The sequence below is a fragment of the Salvelinus alpinus genome, chromosome 2 (assembly GCF_045679555.1).
Source record: "Salvelinus alpinus chromosome 2, SLU_Salpinus.1, whole genome shotgun sequence".
Lineage (NCBI taxonomy): Eukaryota > Metazoa > Chordata > Actinopteri > Salmoniformes > Salmonidae > Salvelinus > Salvelinus alpinus.
This window is the reverse complement of record NC_092087.1, coordinates 70,551,500-70,577,986: the sequence shown is the minus strand read 5'-3', so window position 1 is coordinate 70,577,986 and position 26,487 is coordinate 70,551,500. Positions and strand designations below refer to the sequence as shown.

At 43.9% G+C, this 26,487-nt stretch overlaps 3 protein-coding genes and 1 long non-coding RNA gene across 12 annotated transcripts in view; 2 read left to right on the top strand and 2 right to left on the bottom strand.

The window, feature by feature from the left end:
* Positions 1-6,222: 6,222 nt before the first annotated feature.
* Positions 6,223-9,231, bottom strand: LOC139567591 (group XIIB secretory phospholipase A2-like protein). The gene is made up of 4 exons (XM_071388959.1): positions 8,842-9,231; positions 7,780-7,868; positions 6,916-7,081; positions 6,223-6,575 (listed from the first exon to the last, which is right to left on the bottom strand). Exons 1-4 carry the CDS (start codon positions 9,095-9,097, stop codon positions 6,457-6,459), a joined length of 630 nt encoding a protein of 209 aa, XP_071245060.1. The 5' UTR covers positions 9,098-9,231; the 3' UTR covers positions 6,223-6,456.
* Positions 9,232-9,319: 88 nt separating this feature from the next.
* On the top strand, positions 9,320-12,149 carry LOC139567593 (uncharacterized). Of its 9 annotated transcripts, none has more exons than XR_011673435.1 (6): positions 9,320-9,808; positions 10,129-10,242; positions 10,396-10,527; positions 10,982-11,168; positions 11,263-11,574; positions 11,721-12,149. It is a non-coding gene; the product is annotated as an uncharacterized lncRNA (long non-coding RNA). The 9 variants fall into 9 exon arrangements; XR_011673434.1 differs by having other exon boundaries at positions 10,126-10,242; XR_011673438.1 differs by having other exon boundaries at positions 9,320-10,242; positions 11,741-11,857; positions 12,038-12,149.
* Positions 12,150-15,865: 3,716 nt separating this feature from the next.
* Positions 15,866-21,140, top strand: LOC139567592 (uncharacterized; the record flags this gene model as incomplete). Its single annotated transcript, XM_071388960.1, has 3 exons — positions 15,866-16,352; positions 16,450-16,551; positions 20,039-21,140. Coding segments are annotated over 3 exons (921 nt in total), but the record flags the coding sequence as incomplete, so codon positions are not given.
* Positions 21,141-23,038: 1,898 nt separating this feature from the next.
* LOC139567588 (integrin alpha-X-like) overlaps positions 23,039-26,487 on the bottom strand; it is a 31,605-nt gene continuing 28,156 nt past the window's right edge. The window contains exons 25-31 of the mRNA XM_071388956.1: positions 26,267-26,371; positions 26,124-26,165; positions 25,877-26,002; positions 24,719-24,832; positions 24,590-24,619; positions 24,381-24,491; positions 23,039-24,279 (exon numbers count right to left, since the gene is read on the bottom strand). Coding sequence (XP_071245057.1) covers positions 24,220-24,279; positions 24,381-24,491; positions 24,590-24,619; positions 24,719-24,832; positions 25,877-26,002; positions 26,124-26,165; positions 26,267-26,371 — 588 coding nt within the window. The 3' untranslated portion in view covers positions 23,039-24,219. The remainder of the gene's footprint in view (positions 24,280-24,380; positions 24,492-24,589; positions 24,620-24,718; positions 24,833-25,876; positions 26,003-26,123; positions 26,166-26,266; positions 26,372-26,487) is intronic.

Genomic DNA, 26,487 nt, shown 5'->3' with positions numbered 1-26,487 from the left:
GGTCCTTTGCTGTTGTTCTGGCATTGATTTTCTCAAACAAAGAGGCAATGAGTTTGAAGGTAGGCCTTGAAATACATCCACAGGTACACCTCCAATTGACTCAAATTATGTCAATTAGCCTATCAGAAGCTTCTAAAGCCACAACATAATTTTCTGGAATTTTCCAAGCTGTTTAAAGGCACAGTCAAATTGGTATATGTAAACTTCTGACCCACTGGAGTTGTGGTACAGTGAATTATAAGTGAAATAATATGTCTGTAAACAATTGTTGGAAAAATGACTTGTGTCATGCACAAAGTAGATGTCCTAACCAACTTGCCAAAACTATAGTTTGTTTACAAGAAATTTGTGGAGTGGTTGAAAAAGGAGTTTTAATGACTCCAAACTAAGTGTATGTAAACTTCTGACTTCAACGCTATGTAAATAAGGTATTTCAGATTTTTATGGGGTATTGTGTGTAGATTGCTGAGGATAACTTTTAAAAATCCAGTTTAGAATAAGGCTGTAATGTAACAAAATTTGGAAAAAGTCAAGGGGTCTGAATACTTTCCGACGGCACTGCATGTCTATGGTGTGTACTATGTAGGCACCTGATCTGGCCATAAGGGAGACTTGGCATCTACCACCCCCCTGTCAGATTATGGGGGACAATGTTTTTTTGGTTCTGAAATCACCATGACCCACTAATTAACTTGTCATTTTTGCAGATTAAGTGTTAGGGCTAGTAATGTATCAATAGTTATCATTTATAAATTATCTATGACACAGCCAATGAATATATAGCACAACTTTGGATTTCACCCCATCTCAAAATTGAATGGTTTCACAATCAAATGTTTTTCTTTTTGGTCAGAATTGTTTGTTTAATTCTCTGATACTGGTGGTATTGGTACTTTCAATATTTTCCTCAATTTACTCCAGCAGGCTGCTGACCAGCAGGTCCCTACCAAGCTTGTTCTCCATTCTCCCAAAGTGGTCAAAAGCTTTGTGGAACGGATGAACGAGTCCATCCTGCGCAAAGACAGCATAGTGAAGGACAACCTTACCCTGGACGTACATGAAGAGGAGCATCCTCTGAAACTCAAAGTGGCTTTATTGGAGCAGCGACGCAATCCCACGGTGAATACGGAGGTATGTACTATGTAGCATATCTGGGATCAATTGTGTTTTGAGAGTCACCTCACTCTTAAGGAAGCGGACCAGCATACACATTTAAAAAACAAAAAGCCAAAGTCTCCACCTGTTGAGGAAAGGGAGGCATAAGTCCAAGTCTCCACCTGTTGAGGAAAATGAGGCCTGAGGATGAGCAGAAGTACGAACGGATCCAGAGCCTGCTGCAGACAATTGGGCTGGATCTGGGGGTTGAGGAGTTGGGTCGACTGAACGACAGGACCCAGGAGAGATTGTATGGGAAGAAGAGAGACCAGGAGAAGAAGGGGGGCAAGAAAGAAAGTGTGTGGGAGGTTGAGAAAGAGAAGGAGAGCAAGAAGGAGAGCGAGAAAGATAAACAAAGAGGAAGAGGAGAAAGGGAAAGATAAAGAGGAGAGAGCATGCTCAAGCAAATGTCACAGTATTTCCTTGTTGTCAGATAGCTCCAACTCCAGCCCCCCCTTGCCATCGGTGGACCGCAGAATACAAACGCTCTAGCACCAGAGACCAGGATAGAGAGAGAGACGGGGGCAGATCTGAGAGAAACAGAGAGAGAGATACAGATGCTCTAGCACCAGAGACCAGGACAGAGAGAGAGAGACGGGGGCAATCTGTGAGAAACAGAGAGAGAGACAGATGCTCTAGCACCAGAGACCAGGACAGAGAGAAAGATGGGGGCAGATCTGAGAGAAACAGAGACAGATGCTCTAGCACCAGAGACCAGGACAGAGAGAGAGAGACGGGGGCAATCTGTGAGAAACAGAGAGAGAGACAGACGCTCTAGCACCAGAGACCAGGACAGAGAGACTGGGACAGATCAGAGAGAGAGACAGACGCTGTAGTACCAGAGACCTGGATAGATATAGAGATAGTGGGAGCGAGGCAAAGACTGGGATGGCGACAAAGAAAGCTTCCTGGGGCTTTACCCAAACTCCAACGATCCCACACACCCTCATGCATCTTTGATGGCAACCTACTCAGTGCAGTACTCTAAGTACATGGCATACCACAGCAGCCACTATGCCAGCACCTTCCCTCCAAGGTGTAGCTTTCCCCCTGGTACCATTTCCCCTGCTACAATGCCACATGGTAACATGCCCCTCCTCCCTAACCCCCTTGGGTATCCACTCTACCCCAACTGCCCGCCTTATTACTGTAATGGCACTTCAGAAACGTTTTTCCAGGCATACACACAGGCCACTGGAAACCCCCAGTTCACAAACATGGATGTACAAGTGCAGGATACAGACCCATCCCTGAACAGGGCATAGAGACTGTGTGGCCCAGACTTGGACTGTCGGACTTAACCAGTTGAGTATAAACACGCATCTAAAGAGGCAACGCTATAAGATGAATTTGAGGCATCGCAAAAATATACAAGAATTAAGGCTGCTTAAAGAAACTCCTCAGGTGGCTGCCAAGGAGCCCCCCTCTGAGCCAGGTACAAAGAAGGAGCCAGAAGGAGAAGCAGTCATAGTAGGGGCGAAACTGCATTCTGTGGTCCCTCCGGTGGCTACAAAGGATTCTGAGGCACCCTCTAGAACAGGATCCCAAAATAGAAAATGGAGAAAAGAGAAAACACTGGAAGAAAAAGGAGGTATATACAACCAAGGTTTATCCATGAGGGTAAACAGAACCTATATGACAAGGTGGAAATTGCGTTTGGCGGAAGCGCTTGCAAAAGGCCTTGAGGTCCCCTCTGAACCAGAGCCCAAGACAGAGCCAGAAGCAGAGGACAAATCATTGACAGAATGGCAGAGACTGTTTGCAGACGCTGTGGCGAATGTGGCTGCAACGGACCTATTTGCCCTCCGAACCAGAGGCTGAGAAAAAGCCTGACTGGGAGACCGAGCAGAAAAGGACAGACGAAGAGATGAAGGCGAAATTAAAGGAAACGTTTTGTGACATTTAGAGTTTGAGACTACATTTGCTCTAAAGAATCAAAGTACTGTCTTTGCTATGAAGGAACTTCCCTAACTTGTGATGTCTTCTATTGGCTATGAAGAATGCATGTCTGCGTCTATTCTAAATGTTAATACATTTCATCCACAGAGAGTGGCAGAAACACCAAAACCTTGATATATGTCCCTCTTGATTTCTACAAATTAAATAGTGAGGATTTAATATATCAATATGACAAAGCCTTTTTAAAGACAATAATTCTGTAGTTTTTTCCCAGCTTGCCGAGTTCAACCTGAAGATGAAGCAGAGATCAACACATTTAAAAGAAGCCCCAACAGAAGCCCCAACATAACCTGAAAGGGCGGCTGTTGTAGGTAAAACAGCTTGAAATACAACATATGTTTCATATCAATGAATGTGTGTTCATATCACACCTTAAAAAGTAACATGTCACTGATAATACCCATAGTCTTTTATTTGTGACACTTATGCAATAACACGCTTGTCAAATCATTCATCACACGTCTTCTTTTCTGCTGATCTTCACAGTACATCATGAGCTCACATCCCCCTCGAACCTGCTGCTGACCCATCCAGACCCTGTGGACATCCGTTTGGCTAACATTCTCCTTATCTAATATACACTCACTGGCCAGTTTATTAGGTACATACCGGGTCGGACCCTCCTTTTCCTCCAGAACAGCCTACATTTTTGGGGGCTTTCTACAAGTTGTCTGAAACGTTCCACAGGGATGTTGGTTCATGCTGACGCGATGGCATCACGCAGTTCCTGCAGATTGGACAGTGATACATTCATGCTGCGAATAGCCCATTCCATCTCATCCCAAAGATGCTGTATTGGGTTGAGGTCTGGGGACTATGCAGGCCACTCAAGTAAACTGAACTTGCTGTCATGCTCCAGGCAATGTTTTTCCACTCCTCGATTGTCCAGTCTTGGTGATCACGTTCCCACTGGAGCCACTTCTTCTTGTTTTTAGCTGATAGGAGTGGAACCCGGTGTGGTCGTCTGCTGCAATAGCCCATCCGTGACAAGGATTGACGAGTTGTACGTTCCGAGATGCTGTTTGGCACACCACTGCTGTACCCCATCATTATTTGTCTGTTTGTGGCCCGCCTGTTAGCTTGCACGATTCTTGCCATTCTCATTCGAACTCTCTCATCAACAAGCTGTTTTCGCCAACAGGACTGCCACAGAATGGATGTTTTTTGTTTGACGCACCATTCTCAGTAAACCCTAGACACTGTTGTGCGTGAAAAGCCCAGGAAGGTGGCCGTTTCTGAGATACAGGAGCGTCTGGCACCGACGATCATAACATGCTTAAAGTCACTTAGGTCACTCGTTTTCCCCCATTCTGATGTTCAACCGAACAGTAACTGAATGCCTTGATCCCTGTCTGCCTGCTTTATATAGTGAGTCACAGTCACGTGACTCACTTTCAGTAAGAGCGATCCATAAATGGGATCGATAAATGGGGTGGTGTACCAAATAAACTGGCCGATGAGTAGATTTTTGGGGTATCTGTACTTTACTATTTATATTTTTGACAACTTTTACATTTACTTCACTACATTCCTAAAGAAAAAGAATATACTTTTTACTCAATACATTTTCCCTGACCTCCAAAAGCACTTACATTTTGAATACGTAGAAGGACAGGAAAATGGTCTAATTCACACACTTTTCAAGAGAACATCCCTGGTCATCTCTACTGCCTCTGATCTGACGGACTCACTAAAAACATGCTTCATTTGTAATTTATGCCTGAGTGTTGGAGTGTGCTCCTGGCTATCCGTAAATTAAGAAAACACATTGTGCCGTCTGGTTTGCTTAATATAAGGAATTAGAATTTTTACTTTTGATACTTAAGTATATTTTAGCAATTACATTTACTTTTGATACTTATGTATATTTAAAACCCAAATACTTTTAAGACTTTTTACTCAAGTAGTATTTATTGAGTGACTTTTACTTGAGTCATTTTCTATTAAGGTATCTTTACTCAAGTATGACAATTTGGTCGTTTTTCCACCAGATTGCATTCTACCACCAGAATATTTCTAGATTTCTACACTGAACAAAAATATAAACGCAACATGTAAAGTGCTGAGTTTTGTGCACACATTTGTTTACGTCCTTGTTAGTGAGCTTTTCTCCTTTGCCAAGATAATCCATCCACCTGACAGTTGTGTCATATAAAGAAGCTGATTAAACAGCATGATCGTTACACAGTTGCACCTTGTACAGAGGACAATAAAAAGCCACTTTAAAATGTACAGTTTTGTCACACAACACAATGCCACAGATGTCTGAAGTTTTGAGGAAGCGTGCAGTTGGGATGCAGACTGCAGGAATGTCCACCAGAGCTGTTGCCAGAGAATTTAGCAGTACGTCCAACCGGCCTCACAACCGCAGACAACGTGGGGGGTGCTGTGGAGCATTTTTGTCTGTAATAAAGCCCTTTTGTGGGGGAAAAATCTTTCTGATTTCCTGGGCCTTGCTGTGGCCCAGGAAATCACCCCTGCCCAGTCATGTGAAATCCATCAGTTAGGGCCTAATGAATTTATTTCAATTGACTTATTTCCTTATATGAACTCTTAGAAATTGTTGCATGATGCTATTACATTTTTGTTCAGTATAGTACTACTACCCTAGGATTTGTCTTCTGGCCATATCCTTTGAGGATTCATATTGAAGCTTTTCAGTGTACTGTATGTTCAGATTGCTTTTATGTTATTATGGCATGGGCAGTACCAGGAGGTTGTTTTAGTTCTAAAAGCCAGGAAACTGACTTTTTTTATTCCAAGATTCCATTTCTATAGAACCTGTCCTGTTTCACGTTGTATATATTTAACTCAATAAACTGATGTCTTTGTATCTCAGGGATAAGTGTGGAGTAATGTATAATTTCTACCTAATGGGGCAAATAATTTTTTTAAATCATGAATTAAGTTATGGTGAGACATAAAACACATTTGAACTTAATAGAAGATAATGTGGCAGTCATCTTTGTAAGTTCATGTACAGTATATTTGTATAGTTTAAACTTCAGATTTGTGTGCATTCTGTGTTCCCCTGTTTTCAGGAAGAGATGCAGTCTGAAGCACATGGCATTCTCAGATTTTCCACAACTCAAGAAGACAAATACAAGATTGGATTGTAGTACATGTTTTTTTGCAGATTTAAAAAATAAACCCAACAGTTGTTGCAAATATACAGCACTTGTTCTGTTAAACAAAACAAAGTTAAACACACCAAATAAATTACACAAATAGCCAAGTCGCATCTCCAGCAGTCATTTGGAGTGACGTATCCCATGTTACTTGGTGAATAGGAGAGCTGTCTGTGTGTGTGTGTGTGTGTGTGTGTGTGTCTATAACCCTAATTTAAAGCTCATCCCTCTCCTCTCCTTCACAGAGGCAGGCTTCCCTCTGGCTGTTCATGTAGGGCCTGCAGCCCAGAGTCCAGACTGTGTTGAACAGGGTGTCTGCTACCGTCTCACAGGCTAGAAGGTAAAGAGGGACATGGGGATGAGAGTTAATTACTGGCCTATTTAAACATCTTGAGCAAAATATCAATAGGCCTGATGAAAGGGCAATGAAGTTCAGGTATAGGGCTGTAGGTGTAATCTGTGGCTCTGTATGAATGTGTACAAGCTGTCAGATCTTAGGTTTTTCCTTAATTCCTTGCACCCCCTCAAAGTTCATTGGAGAAAGTTTGAGGGGAGGGACGTTGGAGCCTCCTGCAATGGACTTTGAGAGAGAGTTGAGGAATCAAGGGCTTGACGGCTTCTACACTTGTTAGACTGTGGAACTTTCCATGTACACTGCATCAGGTTGACTGACCTTCGACCTTTGACATGAAGCCCAGGCTCTTCTTGAGGTCAGAGCAGATGCTGTGGAGACACCAGCGGAACTTGGAGTCGCAGCGGTACTTGTTGGAGCCGCAGGTGTCGTAACACATATCCAGCTGGTTGCAGCACTTAGTCATGGCAGGGATACCCAGATCAACCTTTATGGAACAGGACAAGGATGGTGAGTGTGCATGTGCGCTATGATGGTGTTATACACTGAGTGTACAAAACATTAAGAACACCTTCCTAATATTGAGTTGCACCACCTTTTGCCCTCAAAACAGCCTCCATTTGTCGGGCATGGACTCTACAGGGTGTCGAAAGCGTCCCATAGGAATGCTGGCCCATGATGACTCCAATGCTCATGTCCTTTGGCTGGATGTCCTTTGAGTGGTGGACTATTCTTGATACACACAGGAAACTGTTGAGCGTTTAAAAACCCGGCAGCATTGCAGTTCTTGACACACTCAAACCAGTGCGCCAGGCACCTAGTACTCATACCCTGTTCAAAGGCACTTACATCTTTTGTCTTGCCCATTCCCGGTCTGAAAAGCACTCATAAACAATCCATAGCTCAATTGTCTCAAAGCTTAAAAATCCTTCTTTAACCTGCCTCCTCCCCTTCATCTACACTGATTGAAGTGGATTTAACAAGTGACATCAATAATGGATCATAGTGTTCCTAATGTTTTGTAAACTCAGTGAATGTGTACTGTTCAATCTGTATATTATTGGAGTTGTATGACCAATGTACTATTTTGATTTGCGTTCTATAAAAATACTTGATTGTGGAAATGTTTCGCTGAGCATTAATGTGTGTGTGCGCGTGTGTTTCCAATAATCTATATATGCATACACTATTGGGTACAGGAAGGCCTAGGAAGTAGGCACTGCATCCGTTGGGCTCCTGCATCTGGTAGTCAGGGCGAGGAAGAGCAGCTTTACCTGAGGTAGAAAGAATGTTAGAGACATTAGTTCCCTTCAACTCAAGAAATGCCATGAGGAATATTTTAATTCCACTTTTATGTTTTTAAAATCCAATGAGGAAAATAGGAACTGGAATTTCTGTTTACTTCATAAATTGACTGAATTGACTTGAACTGGAACGGAACCCAACCTTGATCGCCATCCACACTTGATTGACCAACCCAGCAAAGGGAGCCCACTGGGCACAGATGTCAATTCAAAGTCTAATCCACATTGGTTCAACGTAATTTAAGTTACATGATGTGGAAACAACGTTGATTCAACCAGTGTGTGCCCAATGGGAGGTTGGATGGCCGTAACTTATATGTCAGACAACAGACGTTGTTGGGGAAGATTATCAGTTCATAAATGGTGGTAACCAAAACAGGGTCCATGGTCAATACAGGTAAAGTCCATGGACATATGATATCAATGGTGAAGACTACAGCCTAGCTGTGAATCGCTGAGTATTTCACACTTTACCTCATGACACCTCTGCCAGCTCTGCCAGCTATCTCTCCTTGCTCATAGTCCACTGACTAAGGTGCATTATCAGATGTGAGGTGATAAAGGTTATTAGTAATGTCAAATTAATTCCAGGTATAAGCTCTCCCTAATCAGTTATACAGTGTTCTTGCATTTAAGAGTTTGAATGGCTTTAACATGAGGCTGTGTTAAGACTTCAGAAAATCTTAATGTCCAGGTTTATCTTCATTGTGTACCATCTCCCTAATCTATAATGGATCTCTACCTGCCGGATAATCATTACACAATTTGAATTTAGGATCACATGGAAGCGTTCTGTACAAAACAGAATATCTCGGCTAACTAATCACAAGCCTGGTCTAGATCTAGATGGGCTTGTTTAGCTAACTCCTCTGACTATCGTTGGCATGCCACGCATATGATACATGTATGATAGGCTAGCCAGAGGAGTTGATCATGTTCTTACCATATCGACAGCGGTACTGGCACACTCCATCGCGTCCGCCCATAAGCTCCAGCATGGAGTCAAAGTATCCATTGACGGCTTCAAAGCCTCCTCTAACAGAGTTCAGTCCCCACTCGTCCTCATCCTCTGCCTGGGAGGGGTCGACAGGGGCCTGGCTTGGGTCCACTGGTGCAAGTTCCTCAGCGTCCTGGGAGAGGGTCCCCTGGATGGAGAGGCCCAAAACCAGAAGGAGAGCAAGGGAGGCCCAGTGTGTCATATTGAGGTTCAGAGAAGCAAAGGGACAGCTAGGGACACAGCGTTGATGATCCACAGAGTTCAGCTGGATGAATGAGAGAAGCACAAACACAGAGAGAGGGAACAAGACAACTCTGTCGCGTCAACCGGCACCCAGACCTGGACTTTGAGCTAGACACCGGGACAGCCTCCACTGTGGAGGAACGAAGGTCAGCTCCTATCTAGATTGTATTTATGTTTTAAAGGTGCCCAAGGTGTGCTATATTTATCTGTTAGTAATGCTAATGTGCTTCATTGTAATCATATTGGTCTCAGTGTTTTGACTATGACAATAGACTGGTGATTATGGCATGAAACAGTCAACTAACTAATTGTACTTCACACAAATGATGGTTAGAAAAAGAATCAATGCACTGCATTACTAGACATGACTTATTCAACAAATTCAAAGATAACATAGGCAAAGCTTGGCCCAGACACTTAATGGTGTCATGAATACGACTGATAATTATCTTTCAACATGTTCTAGTGTGCTGAAGAACGTGCACTTCGATCAGTACCACTCCCGAAGGAACGCAGTTGGCAGTGGCACGTAGGCGGCGACGTAGTGCACACGTGCTCGGAAGTAAGCAAGGAAAACGTCATGTCTTTCTCTGGTGATTTTTTTGTTGTGTGTTACTCATGTTTTTTTTATTAACAACAAATCAATACAGAAAGTACATAAGGTTCTCTGGTGAGTTGTTTGTTTGGTGATAGCACTGGCTTCGTAATCGAAATTATATTTTGGGAGTACTTGTCATGGAAACATATTTGTGCTGTTCGCTCATCTAACATGACGAACCGCTTGCAAGTGAAGTGCGCGAGCGTCAAGATAGAGTGGTGCAGGTGCACGAGCCAACACGCACATGCAACGTTGTCTGCAGTGAGCATTGGCTAGCTACTGTTTTAAGCCGTTAGCAAGCTACCTGGCTAGCTACTGCAGTATATAACTATGACCTAGAAACATTTTGTAGTGGTCATGAATGAATAATCACTCATTTCTATTTTGAGGAGACGAGTAGGCCTACCCGACACAACAGTGTACGTCAGCAACATGGCATTCAGAATACTTTTTTCAAGTCTTCCAAACAAAGAATTTGACACGGCGCCTTGTGAGCCGAGAGATAGGTAAGTTACTATAATACAAGTAGTAAATATTTCTACTGTCTCTCTTATACTATGCTGGATTAATGTAACTAGCTAACTAACTTAGTCAAGTGTTTCAGCTTTGAATTGGAGTACATAGCCAACTGTGAGAATTGATTGTATCCAATTTCTCAGATTTCAAAGGGATGAAAGGCAACTGGAACCAGTTAAACTGGAGGAGAACGAAAGGGATGCCCAGTCCAGAAAGTGGCCATTGCAAAGGGGTCAACAGAGTGGCCCCAGGAAGAGGAAAAAGGGGACCAACAGGTGAACTTGTCATGTACTAAACAGATGCTGAATAGGACAATTCAGAATGGAGAAGTTATTTTGCTAAACATTGACATAAGCCTAACTAACATGGGCCTATCTTGCGTTTGTGCAGTGCTTTATACTAATAGGCGAATTGCACACCACATACCTGTAGATCAGGCCTCTCCAACCCTGTTCCTGGAGCGATACTCTCCTGTAGGTTTTCGCTCCTATCCCAGTTGTAACTAACCTGATTCAGTTTATCAACCAGCTAATTATTAGATTGAGCTGCGCCAGATTACGGTTGGGGTGACAACCTACAGAACGGTAGCTCTCCAGGAACGTGGTTGGCGAGCCCTACTGTAGATTAAAAAGTTGGTATAGAAATAGGCCACAAATCATTACCATTTGGTATTGCCCCTTTCCTTTTGATTTTATGTTATAACGTTACACTTTTTGTGTTTTTCTGCAGGAGCAGGCCAAGAAAAGTAAGCTTCATAAATGCCCATCACAATCTTATAAAGACTTTGACTCTGTGGCCCGAGACTACAACATGGTGAAGTGTGATTTCGAGCAACCAGGCTTTGACTTCAGTAGAGACCTGGACTTCTACAGTGATAGCAAGGAGGGTGCATGCCCAGGTCATGCTACAGAGAAGGGTGGGTTTTTATGGATTAACCCTTTTACTATTAACAATGCATTCAGACTTTAAAAGGAGTGTAGGATTTTAATTTCATTTAACTTGTTCCACAGATCCTGATCAGAACAAGGATGTTCAAGGTGTAAACGAGAAGAAAGGACGGGAGCCTCAGCAGCAGAGACTTGACAACCAGGGCAGAGGGGGAAACTGCCAGGAGGGGTGGGGATTTTACCGGACTGGGTGGACACGGAACTAACCAGCCCAGAGACTTCTCCAACAGGGGTGGAGGTGGTTCCAACAGGGGTGGAGAGTGGAGCAATAGAGGCCGGGGCTGTGACAAGAGGGGCGGTTTTCTCAGAAGAGGTGATTGGTCAAAGCGAGGCACTGACCGGTCACGTAGAGGTGGACGACAGTTCCCAAATGATGTACGTTTAACACTGGTAATTCAAAATGAAATCATGCGTACTTCCTTGTCAATATCCATAGAAATGTCATTTGTAGCTTTACGATGTGCTCGGTTACAGCAAAGGTTCCCAAGTCAGTGATTTCAGTCTAATATACATTTTCACAGCTGATTCCAACCTCTTCCAGGAAACTTTGACTGGAAAGGGGAAGAAGAACATGACAAAGGAATTCAAAGACCAGAATGGTTTGGAGATTGACGGAAGGTTAATCTGTCGAAATTTCCTCAGGGGAAAGTACATCAAGGCAGGTTTCTGTATTTTATGATTAGAAATTGTAACAATATTAATGGGCACTTGTCATTGAACCTAAACCCAATATATTGAAATGATAGTCAGGTATGTTTATGTTGACTTTTACAGTAAATACTGTCAGTGGCCTGACCCATTTGTATAGAGACCCCAACAACTTATTTTGTTTTGCAAGGTGATGACTGCCAGTTAGAACATGCTCTGGAAGTCAACTACTCGATCAACGAAGTGTGTAAATTCTACGTCCAGGAATCCTGTTAGAAAGGAGAGAGCTGCATATACATGCACAATATCCTTTTCTCAGCTTATTCTAAATGTCCCTTATGTAGTGGTTGCCACTGGGTGGGTGAGGGGGGGAAATGACTGTACTCTGTTTTTAGTACTGTTTCCTTGTGTATCTGTCCTTCTACCTCTTGTTTGTGAAAAACTTCAAATTTGATCACAAAATAATAACTTAACAACAAAATGGCTGCCGTAGGGGTAGATGCAGATGTTTTTTCTTTATTTCCTTGACCAAGTACCCACAGAGTTTCCCCTGCAAGTTCTTCCATCCTCCATCCAAGGAGGAGCCAGTGGTCACAAAGGAGTCGGCGACAGCTGAGGAGACAAAGCCTGTCATTGACATATTCTTGAATCCCCTAAGGTTAAGAATGCAAGTGCACACGTTTCTTTTACTGTCCTTGTGGGGACCGAAAATGTATTTTCATTCATTTTCCCTAGCCCTTAATCCTAATTGTAACCCTAAACCCTAAGCTTATAATAGCTTAAGTCCTCATCGGAACCTGAGAAATGTCCTCACGCTGGAGTATTTTCCTTGTTTTACTAGCCCACACCACAGTAATGTATTAGAATAGTAAGCCCCCCGCACCACAGTGGTGTATTAGAATAGTAATCCCCCCACACGACAGTGGTGTATTAGAATAGTAAGCCCCCCTGCACCACAGTGGTGTATTGGAATAGTAAGCTCCCCCGCACCACAGTGGTGTATTGGAATAGTAAGCCCCCCCGCACCACATTGGTGTATTAGAATAGTAAGCCCCCCCGCACCACAGTGGTGTATTAGAATAGTAAGCCCCCCCGCACCACATTGGTGTATTAGAATAGTAAGCCCCCCCGCACCACAGTGGTGTATTAGAATAGTAAGCCCCCCGCACCACAGTGGTGTATTAGAATAGTAAGCCCCCCGCACCACAGTGGTGTATTAGAATAGTAAGCCCCCCGCACCATTGGTGTATTAGAATAGTAAGCCCCCCCGCACCACAGTGGTGTATTAGAATAGTAAGCCCCCCCGCACCACAGTGGTGTATTGGAATAGTAAGCCCCCCCGCACCACAGTGGTATATTAGAATAGTAAGCCCCCCGCACCACAGTGGTGTATTAGAATAGTAAGCCCCCCCGCACCACAGTGGTGTATTAGAATAGTAAGCCCCCCGCACCACAGTGGTGTATTAGAATAGTAAGCCCCCCGCACCACAGTGGTGTATTAGAATAGTAAGCCCCCCCGCACCACATTGGTGTATTAGAATAGTAAGCCCCCCCGCACCACAGTGGTGTATTAGAATAGTAAGCCCCCCGCACCACATTGGTGTATTAGAATAGTAAGCCCCCCGCACCACAGTGGTATATTAGAATAGTAAGCCCCCCCGCACCACATTGGTGTATTAGAATAGTAAGCCCCCCCGCACCACATTGGTGTATTAGAATAGTAAGCCCCCCGCCCCACAGTGGTATATTAGAATAGTAAGCCCCCCCGCACCACAGTGGTGTATTAGAATAGTAAGCCCCCCCGCACCACAGTGGTGTATTAGAATAGTAAGCCCCCCCGCACCACAGTGGTATATTAGAATAGTAAGCCCCCCGCACCACAGTGGTGTATTAGAATAGTAAGCCCCCCCGCACCACAGTGGTGTATTAGGATAGTAAGCCCCCCGCACCACAGTGGTGTATTAGAATAGTAAGCCCCCCCGCACCACAGTGGTGTATTAGAATAGTAAGCCCCCCCGCACCACAGTGGTGTATTAGAATAGTAAGCTCCCCCTGCACCACAGTGGTATATTAGAATAGTAAGCCCCCCCGCACCACAGTGGTATATTAGAATAGTAAGCCCCCCGCACCACAGTGGTGTATTAGAATAGTAAGCCCCCCCGCACCACAGTGGTGTATTAGAATAGTAAGCCCCCCGCACCACAGTGGTGTATTAGAATAGTAAGCCCCCCCGCACCACAGTGGTGTATTAGAATAGTAAGCCCCCCCGCACCACAGTGGTGTATTAGAATAGTAAGCCCCCCGCACCACAGTGGTGTATTAGAATAGTAAGCCCCCCGCACCACAGTGGTATATTAGAATAGTAAGCCCCCCCCGCACCACAGTGGTGTATTAGAATAGTAAGCCCCCCCGCACCACATTGGTGTATTAGAATAGTAAGCCCCCCCGCACCACAGTGGTATATTAGAATAGTAAGCCCCCCCGCACCACAGTGGTGTATTAGAATAGTAAGCCCCCCCGCACCACAGTGGTATATTAGAATAGTAAGCCCCCCCGCACCACAGTGGTGTATTAGAATAGTAAGCCCCCCCGCACCACAGTGGTGTATTAGAATAGTAAGCCCCCCCGCACCACAGTGGTGTATTAGAATAGTAAGCCCCCCGCACCACAGTGGTGTATTAGAATAGAAAGGCCCCCGCACCACATTGGTATGTTAGCATGGTAGTGTATGTATGTGGTTGAGCTTTACATTTTACACTTGATAGTAAATCAACGTTATTCATTAGTGTTTTATTGATTGGCTACATTTGTCTGGATTTCAGGCCAAACTTTTACAACAGCTCATGCCCCTCTGAGCCACATGCTGAGGAAAGTACCCCCGTGTGTCAGAATGAAGTGTCAGCTGTGGTCGTGGAGAAGGAAATTGCCCCTCCTACAGAGTCCGTTCAGTCTCCTGATCCTCCCCCAAACTCTGGCTTTAAGGAACCGGTTTCTTATTCAGTTGAGGCTGTGCTTGGGTCCCATAGGCCCCTGGAAAAACCCTTCCGCAGCTTCTTGGCAGCCTCTATCAGCCAGACCTCACAGACCCAACCAGATCCCCCCACAACTACATTAGTTCCTCCAGACTCTATCCACCCTCGTGATCCACCCCTAAACTCTACATGCGGCAAGAGAAATGTTCCTTATTCAGTCGAAGCTGTGCTTTGGATTCCAGAAGCCTGTAGAAAAACCCTTCACAATCCCCACACAGATCCAATCAGATCCCCCCCAGCACTACATTCGTTTCTCCAGACCCCGTTAGTTCGTCTAATCCTCGTCTGAATAAGAGGAAGGCTTCTTATTCAGTTGAGGCTTTCTCTACGGCCCAGAAGCCAGTGAAAAAACCCTTTTGCAGTCTCTTTGCAGGGACGATCAGCCAGACCTCCACTACACCTCTCATACAGAACTCTGCCCATCAACACCCCAGGATGTAAGGGACTAGCTTCTTATTCAGTTAAGGCTGTTCTAAAGTCCCACAAGCCTGTGGATAACCCCGTCCGCAGCCTTGTTGCAGGCCCCATCACCCAGTTCTCTCGCCACCCTGATATACAGACACAACTAGATCGTCCTAGCACTACATTAAATCCTCCAGACTCCACTCGGCCCCCTGATCATCCTTCAGTCTATAAGAGGCCGGCTTATTATTCAGCTAAAGCTGTGCTTGGATCTCCTAAACCTTTGAAGCCATTCTTCAGCAGCCTCTTTGCAGGCCCCATCAGCCAGACATCTCCCCAACATCCCACACAGACCCAACCAGATTCCCCTAGCACTACATTTGGTCCTTCAGATTTTGCTCCTCCTGCAGGCTGTAAAAGGCCGGCTTCGTATTATGTTACAGCTGTGCTTGAGCCCTATAAGCCTGTGGAAAACCCCTTCTGCAGCCTTTTTGCAGGAACCATCAGCCAGACCACTCTCGAACCTCCCTCACACTCCCTAAACTCCCCAGGTTGTAAGGCACCAGCTTCTAAAAAGCCCATGAAAAACCCCTTCCTTAGCCTCTTTGCAGGCCCCATCAGCCAGACAACCCTCCCTGACCCTCCCAGACAGATGCAACCAAATCCCCCCAGAACTGCATTTGGTCCTCCAGACCCCATTCGGTCTTCTGAGCCTCTTCCAGTCTGCAAGAGACGGACATCCTCAGTTGAGGCTGTCAGTGAGTTCCAGAAGTCCATGGAAAAACCATTCCGTAGCCTCTTTGCCGGCCCCCTCACACAGACCTCCACTCCCGGCCATCCAACACAGACCCAACCAGATCACCCTAGAAATTTCACTGGTTGTAACAGACCAGCTTCTGATTCAGTTGAGGCTATGCTTGAGACTCAGAAGCCAGTGGGGAAAACCCTTTCGCAGCCTCTTTGAAGGCCCCATCAGCCAGACAACCCTCCCTGACCCTCCAACACAGACCCGGCCTTGTCCCCCAATAGTCGTGCATAAACCGGAGGTGCCAGACCCAACACCGCTCACCGGTAAGGGCCTGCTTTACTTAATACAATACTTTAAATGTCCCTTTGCGGGAAATGCAACTATATTACTGACATTTCATCACCACTTCTTGTCCTCCAGAGCCATCCACAACCCATTGTGTTCTGAGGACCCTCTTCCTACGCCTGAGCCCATGCCGCCATGAGGGGGAGGAGGCGATCAGTAACAGCTGCAAAGATCCAGGTACAGTCAGACGCATCATGCTACAAGTAGTGCATTTGTCAATTTGTAATAACAATTTTTTTTAGGCCAGTTGAGAACAAGTTCTCATTTACAACTGCGACCTGGCCAAGATAAAACAAAGAAGTGCGACACAAACAACAACAGAGTTACACATGGGATAAACAAACGTACAGTCAATAACACAATAGAAAACTACATGCAGTGTGTGCAAATGAGGTAAGATTAGGGAGGTAAGGCAATAAATAGGCCGAAGTGGCGAAGTAATTACAATTCAGCAATTAAACACTGGAGTGATAGATGTGCAGAAGATGAATGTGCAAGCAGAGATACTGGGGTGCAAAGGAGCAAGACAAATAACAATATGGGGATGAGGTAGTTGAATGGGCTATGTACAGGTGCAATGATCTGTAAGCTGCTCTGACAGCTGATGCTTAAAGTTAGTGAAGGAGATATCGGTCTCCAGCTTCAGTGATTTTTGCAATTCGTTCCAGTCATTGGCAGCAGAGAACTGGAAGGAAATGCGGCCAAAAGAGGAGTTGGCTTTGGGGGTGACCAGTGAAATATACCTGCTGGAGCGCGAGCTACGGGTAGGTGCTGCTATGGTGACCAGTGAGCTGAGAAAAGGCGGGGCTTTACCTAGCAAAGACTTATAGATGACCTGGAGCCAGTGGGTTTGGCGACCGAATATGAAGCAAGGGCCAGCCAATGAGAGCATACAGGTCGCAGTGGTGGGTAGTATATGGGGCTTTGGTGACAAAACGGATGGCACTGTGATAGACTGCATCCATTTTGCCGAGTAGAGTGTTGGAGGCTATTTTGTAAATGACATCGCCGAAGTCAAGGATCGGTAGGGGTATGTTTGGCAGCATGAGTGAAGGATGCTTTGTTGCGAAATAGGAAGCCGATTCTAGATTTAATTTTGGATTGGAGATGCTTAATGTGAGTCTGGAAGGAGAGTTTACAGTCTAACTAGACACCTAGTTATTTGTAGTTGTCCACATATTCTAAGTCAGAACCGTCCAGAGTAGTGATGCTAGACGGGCGGGCAGATGCGAGCAGCGATCGGTTGAAGAGCATGCATTTAGTTTTACTTACATTTAAGAGCAGTTGGCGGCCACGGAAGGAGAGTTTTATGGCATTGAAGCTCGTCTGGAGGTTAGTTAACACAGTGTCCAAAAAAGGGACAGAAATGTACAGAATGGTGTCGTCTGCGTAGAGGTGGATCAAAGAATCACCAGCAGCAAGAGCGACATCATTGATGTATACAGAGAAGAGAGTCGGCCTGAGAATTGAACCCTGTGGCACCCCATAGACTGCCAGAGGTCCGGTCAACAGGCCCTCCGATTTGACACACTGAACTCTATCAGAGAAGTAGTTGGTGAACCAGGCGAGGCAGTCATTTGAGAAACCAAGGCTGTTGAGTCTGCCGATAAGAATGTTGTGATTGACAGAGTTGAAAGCCTTGGCCAGGTTGATGAATACGGCTGCACAGTATTGTCTTTTATCGATGGCAGTTATGATATCGTTTAGGACCTTGAGCGTGGCTGAGGTGCACCCATGACCAGCTCAAACCAGATTGCATAGCGGTAAGGTACGGTGGGATTCGAAAACGTCGGTGATCTGTTTAACTTGGCTTTCGAAGACATTAGAAAGGTAGGATAGATATAGGTCTGTAACAGTTTGGATCTAGAGTGTCTCCCCCTTTGAAGAGGGGGATGACCGCGGCAGCTTTCCAATCTTTGGGGATCTCAGACGATACGAGAGGTTGTACAGGCTAGTAATAGGGGTAGCAACAATTGCGGTGGATAATTTTAGAAAGAGAGGGTCCAGATTGTCTAGCCCAGCTGATTTGTTGGTGTCCAGATTTTGCAGCTCTCAGAAATCTGGATTTGGGTGACGGAGAAATGGGTGAGGCTCGGGCAAGTTGCTGTGGGGGGTGCAGAACTGTTGACTGGGGTAGGGGTAGCCAAGTAGAAAGCATGGCCAGCCGTAGAAAAATGCTTATTTAAATTCTCAATTATCGTGGATTTATCGGTGGTGACAGTGTTTCCTAGCCTCAGTGCAGTGGCCAGCTGGGAGGAGGTGCTCTTATTAGCCATGGACTTTACAGTGTCCTAGAACTTTTGGGAGTTTGTGCTACAGGAAGCAAATTTCTGTTTGAAAAAGCTAGCCTTTGAATTCCTAACTACCTGTGTATATTGGTTCTTAACTTCCCTGAAAAGTTCATGGGGGCTATTCGATGCTAATGCAGTACGCCACAGGATGTTTTTGTGCTGGTTAAGGGCAGTCAGGTCTGGAGTGAACCAAGGGCTATATCTGTTCCTGGTTCTACATTTTTTTTGAATGGGGCATGCTTATTTAAGATGGTGAGGAAAGCACTTTTAAAGAATAACCAGGCATCCTCTACTGACGGAATGAGGTCAATATCCTTCCAGGATACCCGGGCCATGTCGATTAGAAAGGCCTGTTCGCTGAAGTGTTTTAGTGAGTGTTTGACAGTGATGAGGGGTGGTTGTTTGACTGCAGATCCATTACGGACGCAGGCAATGAGGCAGTGATCGCTGAGATCCTGGTTGAAGACAGCAGAGGTGTATTTAGAGGGCAGGTAGGTGAGGATGATATCTGAGGGTGCCCGTGTATACGGATTTGGGGTTGTACCTGGTAGCTTCATTGATCATTTGTGTGAGATTGAGGGCATCAAGCTTAGATTGTAGGATGGCCAGGGTGTTAAGCATGTCCCACCTAACAGTACGAACTCTGAAGATAGATGGGGGGAAATCAATTCACATATGGTGTCCAGGGCACACTGCTCCGTGTAAGCAGTAAAATGGGTATTGTAGCCCAAGAAGTGGCCGATGGACCTCTTCAACTAGCCTGGAGATGGGCCTAGCACGAGGCTTGCTCCAGGCTAACTGGTGCTTGCTTCGGGACAGAGACGTTAGCCAGGAGTAGCCACTCTGATAGCAGCTAGCTAGCTGAGATGATCCAGTGTAACGGTTCAGAGCTTGCGGTAGGAATCCGGAGATGTGGTAGAGAAAAAGCAGTCCGATATGCTCTGGGTTGAATCGCGCTGTGCAGACTGGCAGGAGTTGACCGGGCTGAGGTTAGCTGATGACCGCTAGCAGTGGCTAACTGACTACTAGCTAGTAACTAGTTAGCTAGCTAGCTTCTGTTGGGGGTTCTAAAGTATAGAAAATAGCAGATCCATATCACATTGGGTGAGGTGGGTTGCAGGAGAGTATGTTGAAATTGAGGTAAAAAATATTTAAAATATATACAAAAATAAAATATAAATATATACATGGTACAAGACATCTGACTGCTACCCCATCTTGGATGAGACGTGATGTTTTTTATGCTTATTTTCTCTTACCTACTTCTGGCTAAACTATGTAGAATTTTTGGGCTCTTAGTGTGTATCAAAATATATTCAGGATTGTGTACGTTACCGTTGGAAGTGTGTCAGACCTGTTGTGACCCCTTTCAGGAGGCGATGGCCTGTGTTCCAGTGAAGACCAAATCACCAGAGGATCTACTTCCACAGGACAGCAGCGGCAGAGCCCGGAGGAGCCGGAGAGTGAGCGAGAGGAGCCGGAGAGTGAGCGAGAGGAGCCGGATGAGCTGTTGGTGGTTCCATTAGAACCGTTAGTGCCTTACGTGCCACTCGGTGACTCTCGCCACCATCGCCAGGCTGATATCACCCTGCCACGGTCAACCTTTGCCCGGGACGTGGTGTGGTCCTTTGAAGACCTTGCCCCTCTTCCTCCCCCCTCACTCAAATCACCAGCCGTCTGTCCCTCTGGCCTCCCCCTTTACTGAGAGAACATCAGGTCCTGCTGTTGGACTGTCCAGCCCTGCAGGACTCAGCCCACAGCCTTCCCCACAGGACTCCAACTCTCAGGAGGCTGCAGGAGAGCATCTCATTCCCTCCAGGAATTCAGGTAGGAGACAGGTCCAGGTGGATACCCCCGGCGTTCACAACCTTCCAATCCAAGTGATGGTACGGATCACTCGACGTAACACTGATGTACAACCAAAGCGACTGTCTAGACAAATGAGGGGCAAAAGTGACAACGTGGGTGACAAAAAAACACTGAAAGACCTTTTTAAGACTTTTGACCCCACATCATCTCCCTTCGGACAGTAACTGCATTTGGACTATGGCTCATATTGTATGCACTGTCGGTCAATGGACTACATACCTAGACTTACACAAACACTTGGCCTTCATATGAATGCTTTTGCTCTAGTGTATTTTCCTGTTAACAGATCAGAACAGCAATTCATTGCAAAAATGATTGTGAAAAATGCAGGAAACCAATTACACGCGCGCGCACACAACCCTCAACTCCATTTGATAAAACGTGTTACTCCCATTGATATCATTACTTAGCAACAGCTAATGTTACTGATGAATTGTCAGCCTAGTCTGTCTTGGTGAGAATTGTTTAGGGATTTTCTTAGATGAGGCATGTTGATGTTTTTTTACAGAATAAATAATCAATCATGTACATTTCAAGGTTAAAAAAACGAATGGCATTTAATTTTTATTAAAGCAACATATTGGACGTTGCCCTCTTCCTCCACTGCTGCCGACTACATTTCCTCTTATTTGATGAGTGAACAATGGAATGTTATTACACTCAACTGATTCTTATTCTCATGTGGAAAATGTCATTATTTAAACTAATGCTGCACCAGTTCTGCTCTGCATGTAGTGCTTCTCTTATAGTAAGGTGCTGCGAAAAAGTACTTTATGCCTTATGTCCACCAGATGCATCAAACTCTTTGCATTCAGGCGGAAGTCATTAATTGTCAAAGAAGCAGTCCAGCAACGCTATGTTGGGGGAGCCGCACTAGGCTGCGGTGTGTTCTGTGTACCGCATGCGGTCAATATTTAACTCCTGTGTTGGTTTACCGGTACAAACGGAAGTACACACAGACTCCAAATAGCTAGTTGAAAAGCAAAGCACGTGTATGGAACAGAAAATGTGGGATAGACATCTGCTAAAATAAAACTCCTATGCATCTGGTGGGCATTAGGCTTCTAAGGCTGAACCAGCAGAGTTGCTGTATTGTATGCACTTTAGAATGTTTAATTACAGTGCTTAAAAGTATTTGGCCCCCATCACTTTTTCACATTTTAAGTCTCACAACCTTGGATTTTGATGCATTAGTTTGGGAACTTTTATTTGTGAGTCACGTTATTCAGAGCCCCCCCCCCCCCCCCCCACACAAAAGAAAATGGTAAACAATAAAATGTTCATTTTTATGTATTCATCCCCCTAAGTCAATACTTGGTTGAACCACCTCTGGCAGCTATTACAGCCAGTAGTCTTTTCAACTCTAACTTTGCACACTGTAATAAAGCAGTATTTTCCCATTCCTCCTTGCAAAATGCCTCAAGCTGTGTCAAGTTGTGGAACGGTGGACTGCAATTTTGAGGTCTTTCCACAGATTTTTGATGAGATTAAGGGACTGGGCTGCTCAAGGTCATCTATTTTCTTCATTTTAAACTACTCCAGTGTTTCTCTGGCAGTGGGCTTTGGATCATTGTCCTGTTGAAAAACAAACTTCCACAGTTATCGTTTTTTGGAAGAGAGGAGCAAGTTTTTAACCAGCATTTCTATGTATTTTTGCACCATTCATACTCCCATCAATCCAGACAATATAGCCAGTCCCTGTTGCTGAAAAGCCACACATCCCACTTAGCGTTCAGGCCAAAATGTTCCACTTTAGTCTCATCAGATCACCAGACATTCTGCCACAACTGCAGCATCTTCTAGGGGATGTTTTGCGAACTCTTTGCAGACAAGGATTTTCTCCAGCCAGGGCTTCTTCCTTGCCACTCAACCATAAAGATCCTTTTTGTGGAATGCCTTGGAGATTGTTGATACATCATCATCCATTGCAGCCACTGACTAATTTCACAGTCCTCACAGTTTGCAGCCACTGACTAATGTCACAGTCCTCACAGTAGCTTCCCTAAGTGCCTTTCCTGTCCGGCAGCTAAGTTTGGAGTGGGGGCCTGATCTAGGGAGTGTCGTGGTAGTTTATTTTTTCCACTCGGACTGCACTGAGCTCAGAGGGACTTTCAGTGACGTTGAAATGGTTGTGTACCCTTCCCCAGATTTGTGCTTCTCTATAATCACATCTCTGACTTGCTCTTTCTTTTGAAAGTCTCTATCATACTGTGGGACCATACAGAGAGAGCAGTATTTATCCTTACAGATTAATTTAAGGCAGGTGATCTATACATTTCTTACACAGGTGGAGTCCAACACGTTGTGACTTGTTGAGGAAATGTATTGCACCAGAGCAAATTTAGGCTTTCAATTACAAAGGGTATAAATACATTTTTTAATCTGATTTCCACCATCTCACACATTGCACCTGGGCTGCCACCATGTAGACATTACAAAAGGCACAACTACAAAGTATTGATCATTTTGATAATCTCAAAGCACAAGTAATAAATCCAGCACAATTTATTTATTTTATTTGTACCTTTATTTAACTAGGCAAGTCATTTAAACATTGTTATTTACAATGACTGAAAAGAGAACCAAAAAGATGGCCTCCACCCCCACCCAGCCAACATGTTGTGCAATAATTTGGGAGCCTGGCGCACGGTGGCTGGACTGTTGTCATACAGCTCCATGATTAGGGTAGGACTATTGTTCAAAACTTATTGTACTTTTTTTTTTACACCTTCCAAAATTTGGATTGAATTTGACAACTTTCAGGATGAATCAAACCACAATTTGTTTTATTCATCAATATATATTGTGCCTAAAGGTTCTTAAGCAGTTTTTTTCTGATTCATATTTTCTAACCCAAAAATGTCCCTAAATATACCAGTTGGTGCTGAAACAGATGAATATGCATATTTAGATGGCTATTTTTCATTGATCCATATATTCTGAACACGTTCTCTATGTATTCTAGTCTGTCGACAAATTATAATTAAAGCTATACTGTATTTAAAGGGATGGCTTAAGATAAATGTATTGAATTACAATTCCACAAGGAAATCTGTTGGCCAGCAAGTGGGAAGGTTTTCAGCTGTTTAATTAAATTAAGTGTGCCCAAGGAAACCAGGCCTGCAATGCCCTTTGCACACCTGCATTAGTTAAGCCTGTATACCAACTACTGAGATGTGCATAGAAAAGGCATACATTTCCTAAATCTGAGTCAGGCCCCTTAGAAAATGTATGCCTTTCTCAGTATAATGGTTTGATTAATACTGAAAGTTGCCATTAAGTACTTCAATCAATTAAATATTGGATATTTACATTAGATAAATGTACTGAAAAACCTATTGAATGAAAACTCCATGAGAAAATCTGTTGGCCAACAAGTGAGAGGGTTTTGAGTGGTTGAATTACATGTATTCAGTGTACATAAGGAAGCAACATAAGGTAAGTCTGAATACCAAGTACATTTCCTTTTTTAGCTTAGACTACTTTACTACTCCTTTAGCCTGCATCTGACTCTGACACATCCTGTTTCTCTTTTGGTCCCTCCCCTACCCCCTCATTGCTAGCGTGGAAGCCATTTCTTTACTGTCAATGTCAACAAGGAGAAGTTTTGCCTCCACTCTCGGGCTGTGGCTGCTTCTCCAAAGCATTAGCATAGACATTGTTAGCCTTAGCAGCGTCATCTTGCTTACTCTATTCCCCCTTCATTCTTGTCATTATCAAGGCTTTTTCTCTGGAAGCATCCCATCTGAGTAGAAAGGAAAGAAACTATGTTGAATAGTTCAACAATCAAAGTGTTGATCCTTTACAATGCAAAAGCAAAGGTTCCGTCGCATCATTGATACTCACCTTATACATGGCCATTGTGATGATGATCAGGAGAAAGAGTCCTACTCCAACTCCTGTACCTATTATCAGCGCTGTACGTGGAGGAATGATGATCTCAGCCTGAACATCAATCTGGAGGAATACATTTTGAGACCATGCGTGACAATAAAACAAGCATTTTAAAACAACTCTTATGCAGTAAATCAGTTTAATTCCACAAACGGAATTACCTGTGTTTGGTGGACGCTTGTAGAGTTATCCTAATGAGCACAGAAATATTACAAAATGTATGCTTTTGTGAATCTTTGCTCAATAAATATTTGTATCTTTGTTGAAGAAAAGTTTGACAGGAAACTTACCCCTGGGTCACTCGCTGTCTGGACATATCGTTTTTTGTCATAGCTGAGTTTGACAAAACTGATGAAGTTGACTGTTTCTCTATCCCCAGTGAATTTCTTTGGCAATGACAAGCTCTGTGGAGTGAGATATTGTTAGTCGAACAACATTAAATAAAATTGTGCCCCTTGCTTCAATTCTTAAAGCATTTTGTGGTAGTAGAAGTGTTTTGATTTCAGATTTAAATAGCAGAGAAGTTAGACAAAAACGTAGAGCTTCGTCTAACTTGTTGGGAAAGTGGTCAAAACGGCAGATGTTTCAAAGTTCAAACTAAAAGTAGTGGTAATTAGAACAGCTGTCTGATTTCAGATTTGAATAGCAGAGAAGTAGTAGACCCATATGTTATGTCTAAGTTGTGGTATAAAATGCTCGGAAAGTGGTCAAAATGTCAGTTTGTTAAAGTTGACAGAAAACGTTGTAGATGCAGTAACTAACAAAGCTGCATCATTTGAGAGGTAGATATCTGTTCTGATTTGAAAAGCAGATATGTAGACCAAGATGTCATACCCTGTAAATTTTGGGGAAAATAGCTGATTTGTCAGTTGCGCCAGGCAAGTGATACATTCCCACAACATACTTCCATGTTCCTGGTCTTTTGCAGGGGCTTCAAGTTTATATCATAAAATCAGATGCCTTTTATGACATTTTTGCGATGAAGACTATTGCGCTACGATTTTGCCCATTTGAAGACCAGTCAAAAAGCCTACAAAAGTTCATGCTTACTGCATGGCGTCTCTTGCATGGTGTATTCTGCAGTGGAAAGTTAATGGATGAAGTTGATGCAGTTATTAAGACATCTGTTGATTTGTATAATAGAATGTTGGAATTCATGGGAGTCTAACAATGGAACCTTTTAGAATGTTGAAGAAATCCCATGGAAGTGGATGGAGGACAAAAAGCTCAATAGTTTAAAAGTATAATTTTATATATATATATCAATGAGTCCACTCTGCACATTTTAAAGTTTGAATGGCGTTTCTAGCTTAAATGGTGTAGCGTGCTAAAGAATAATAAATGTGACAAAGATTTAAAAGTGGGATGTTTGCTGTCTCAAAGTCTTATTAATTATTAGCATGTTGTTACTCTGTACCATCTTTTGTTAAAGGTGTCTTAATACAGACCTTTGCATGTTGATCGAGGTCCTTGAAGGAAACATTTCCAGACAGCACAAATGTAACTGTCAAAAACTTCTCCAAAAGGAAACTGTCACACTCGATGGACTTGCAATATTTTTCTGGAGAGCAGTACTGTAAACACAGCCAGAAGCAACATGTGTGTTTCAGTAACATGATTTACTATACTGAGTTGTAACCTTATTTGATAGGTTACCAACAATGTCAAGAGTGAGTGGCATATTTGAATTCTCACCTCTGTTGTTGAATTGATAACATTTCCACATTGAGTGTAGTTCTTCAAAGAAAAGAAAGGAAACTTGTATTAGGCTGTTTCCTATTGACAGAAATTGTGCCAGTAAAATGTCAGGACTTTCGTAAGGAATGTGAACAGTTTACCTGTAAGACAGATATTTGGTAGTCCATTTCAAATCTGTGCTCAAGCTTAGTTGGGAAAGTGAAGGCGACTGTGACTGGTACAGACTTAAATCCCAAGTTCTGCACCTGTAAACAGTGGGACATTTAATCACTCAATGATACTAACAATAACATTTGTATAGAGATTTTATACAAAGGCATTTGTCACAGAATTTGTTACAAAACATAAACCCTAACTCCCA

Bases quoted from the DNA above. Each gene is read 5' to 3' on its own strand.
- LOC139567591 (XM_071388959.1), bottom strand. From the start codon at position 9,097: ATGACACACTGGGCCTCCCTTGCTCTCCTTCTGGTTTTGGGCCTCTCC. The intron at 7,869-8,841 runs GTAAGAACATGA...TTTCTACCTCAG, and splicing joins CCAGTACCGCTGTCGATATG to GTAAAGCTGCTCTTCCTCGC. The intron at 6,576-6,915 runs GTCAGTCAACCT...TTTACCTTCTAG, and splicing joins CTTCATGTCAAAGGTCGAAG to CCTGTGAGACGGTAGCAGAC.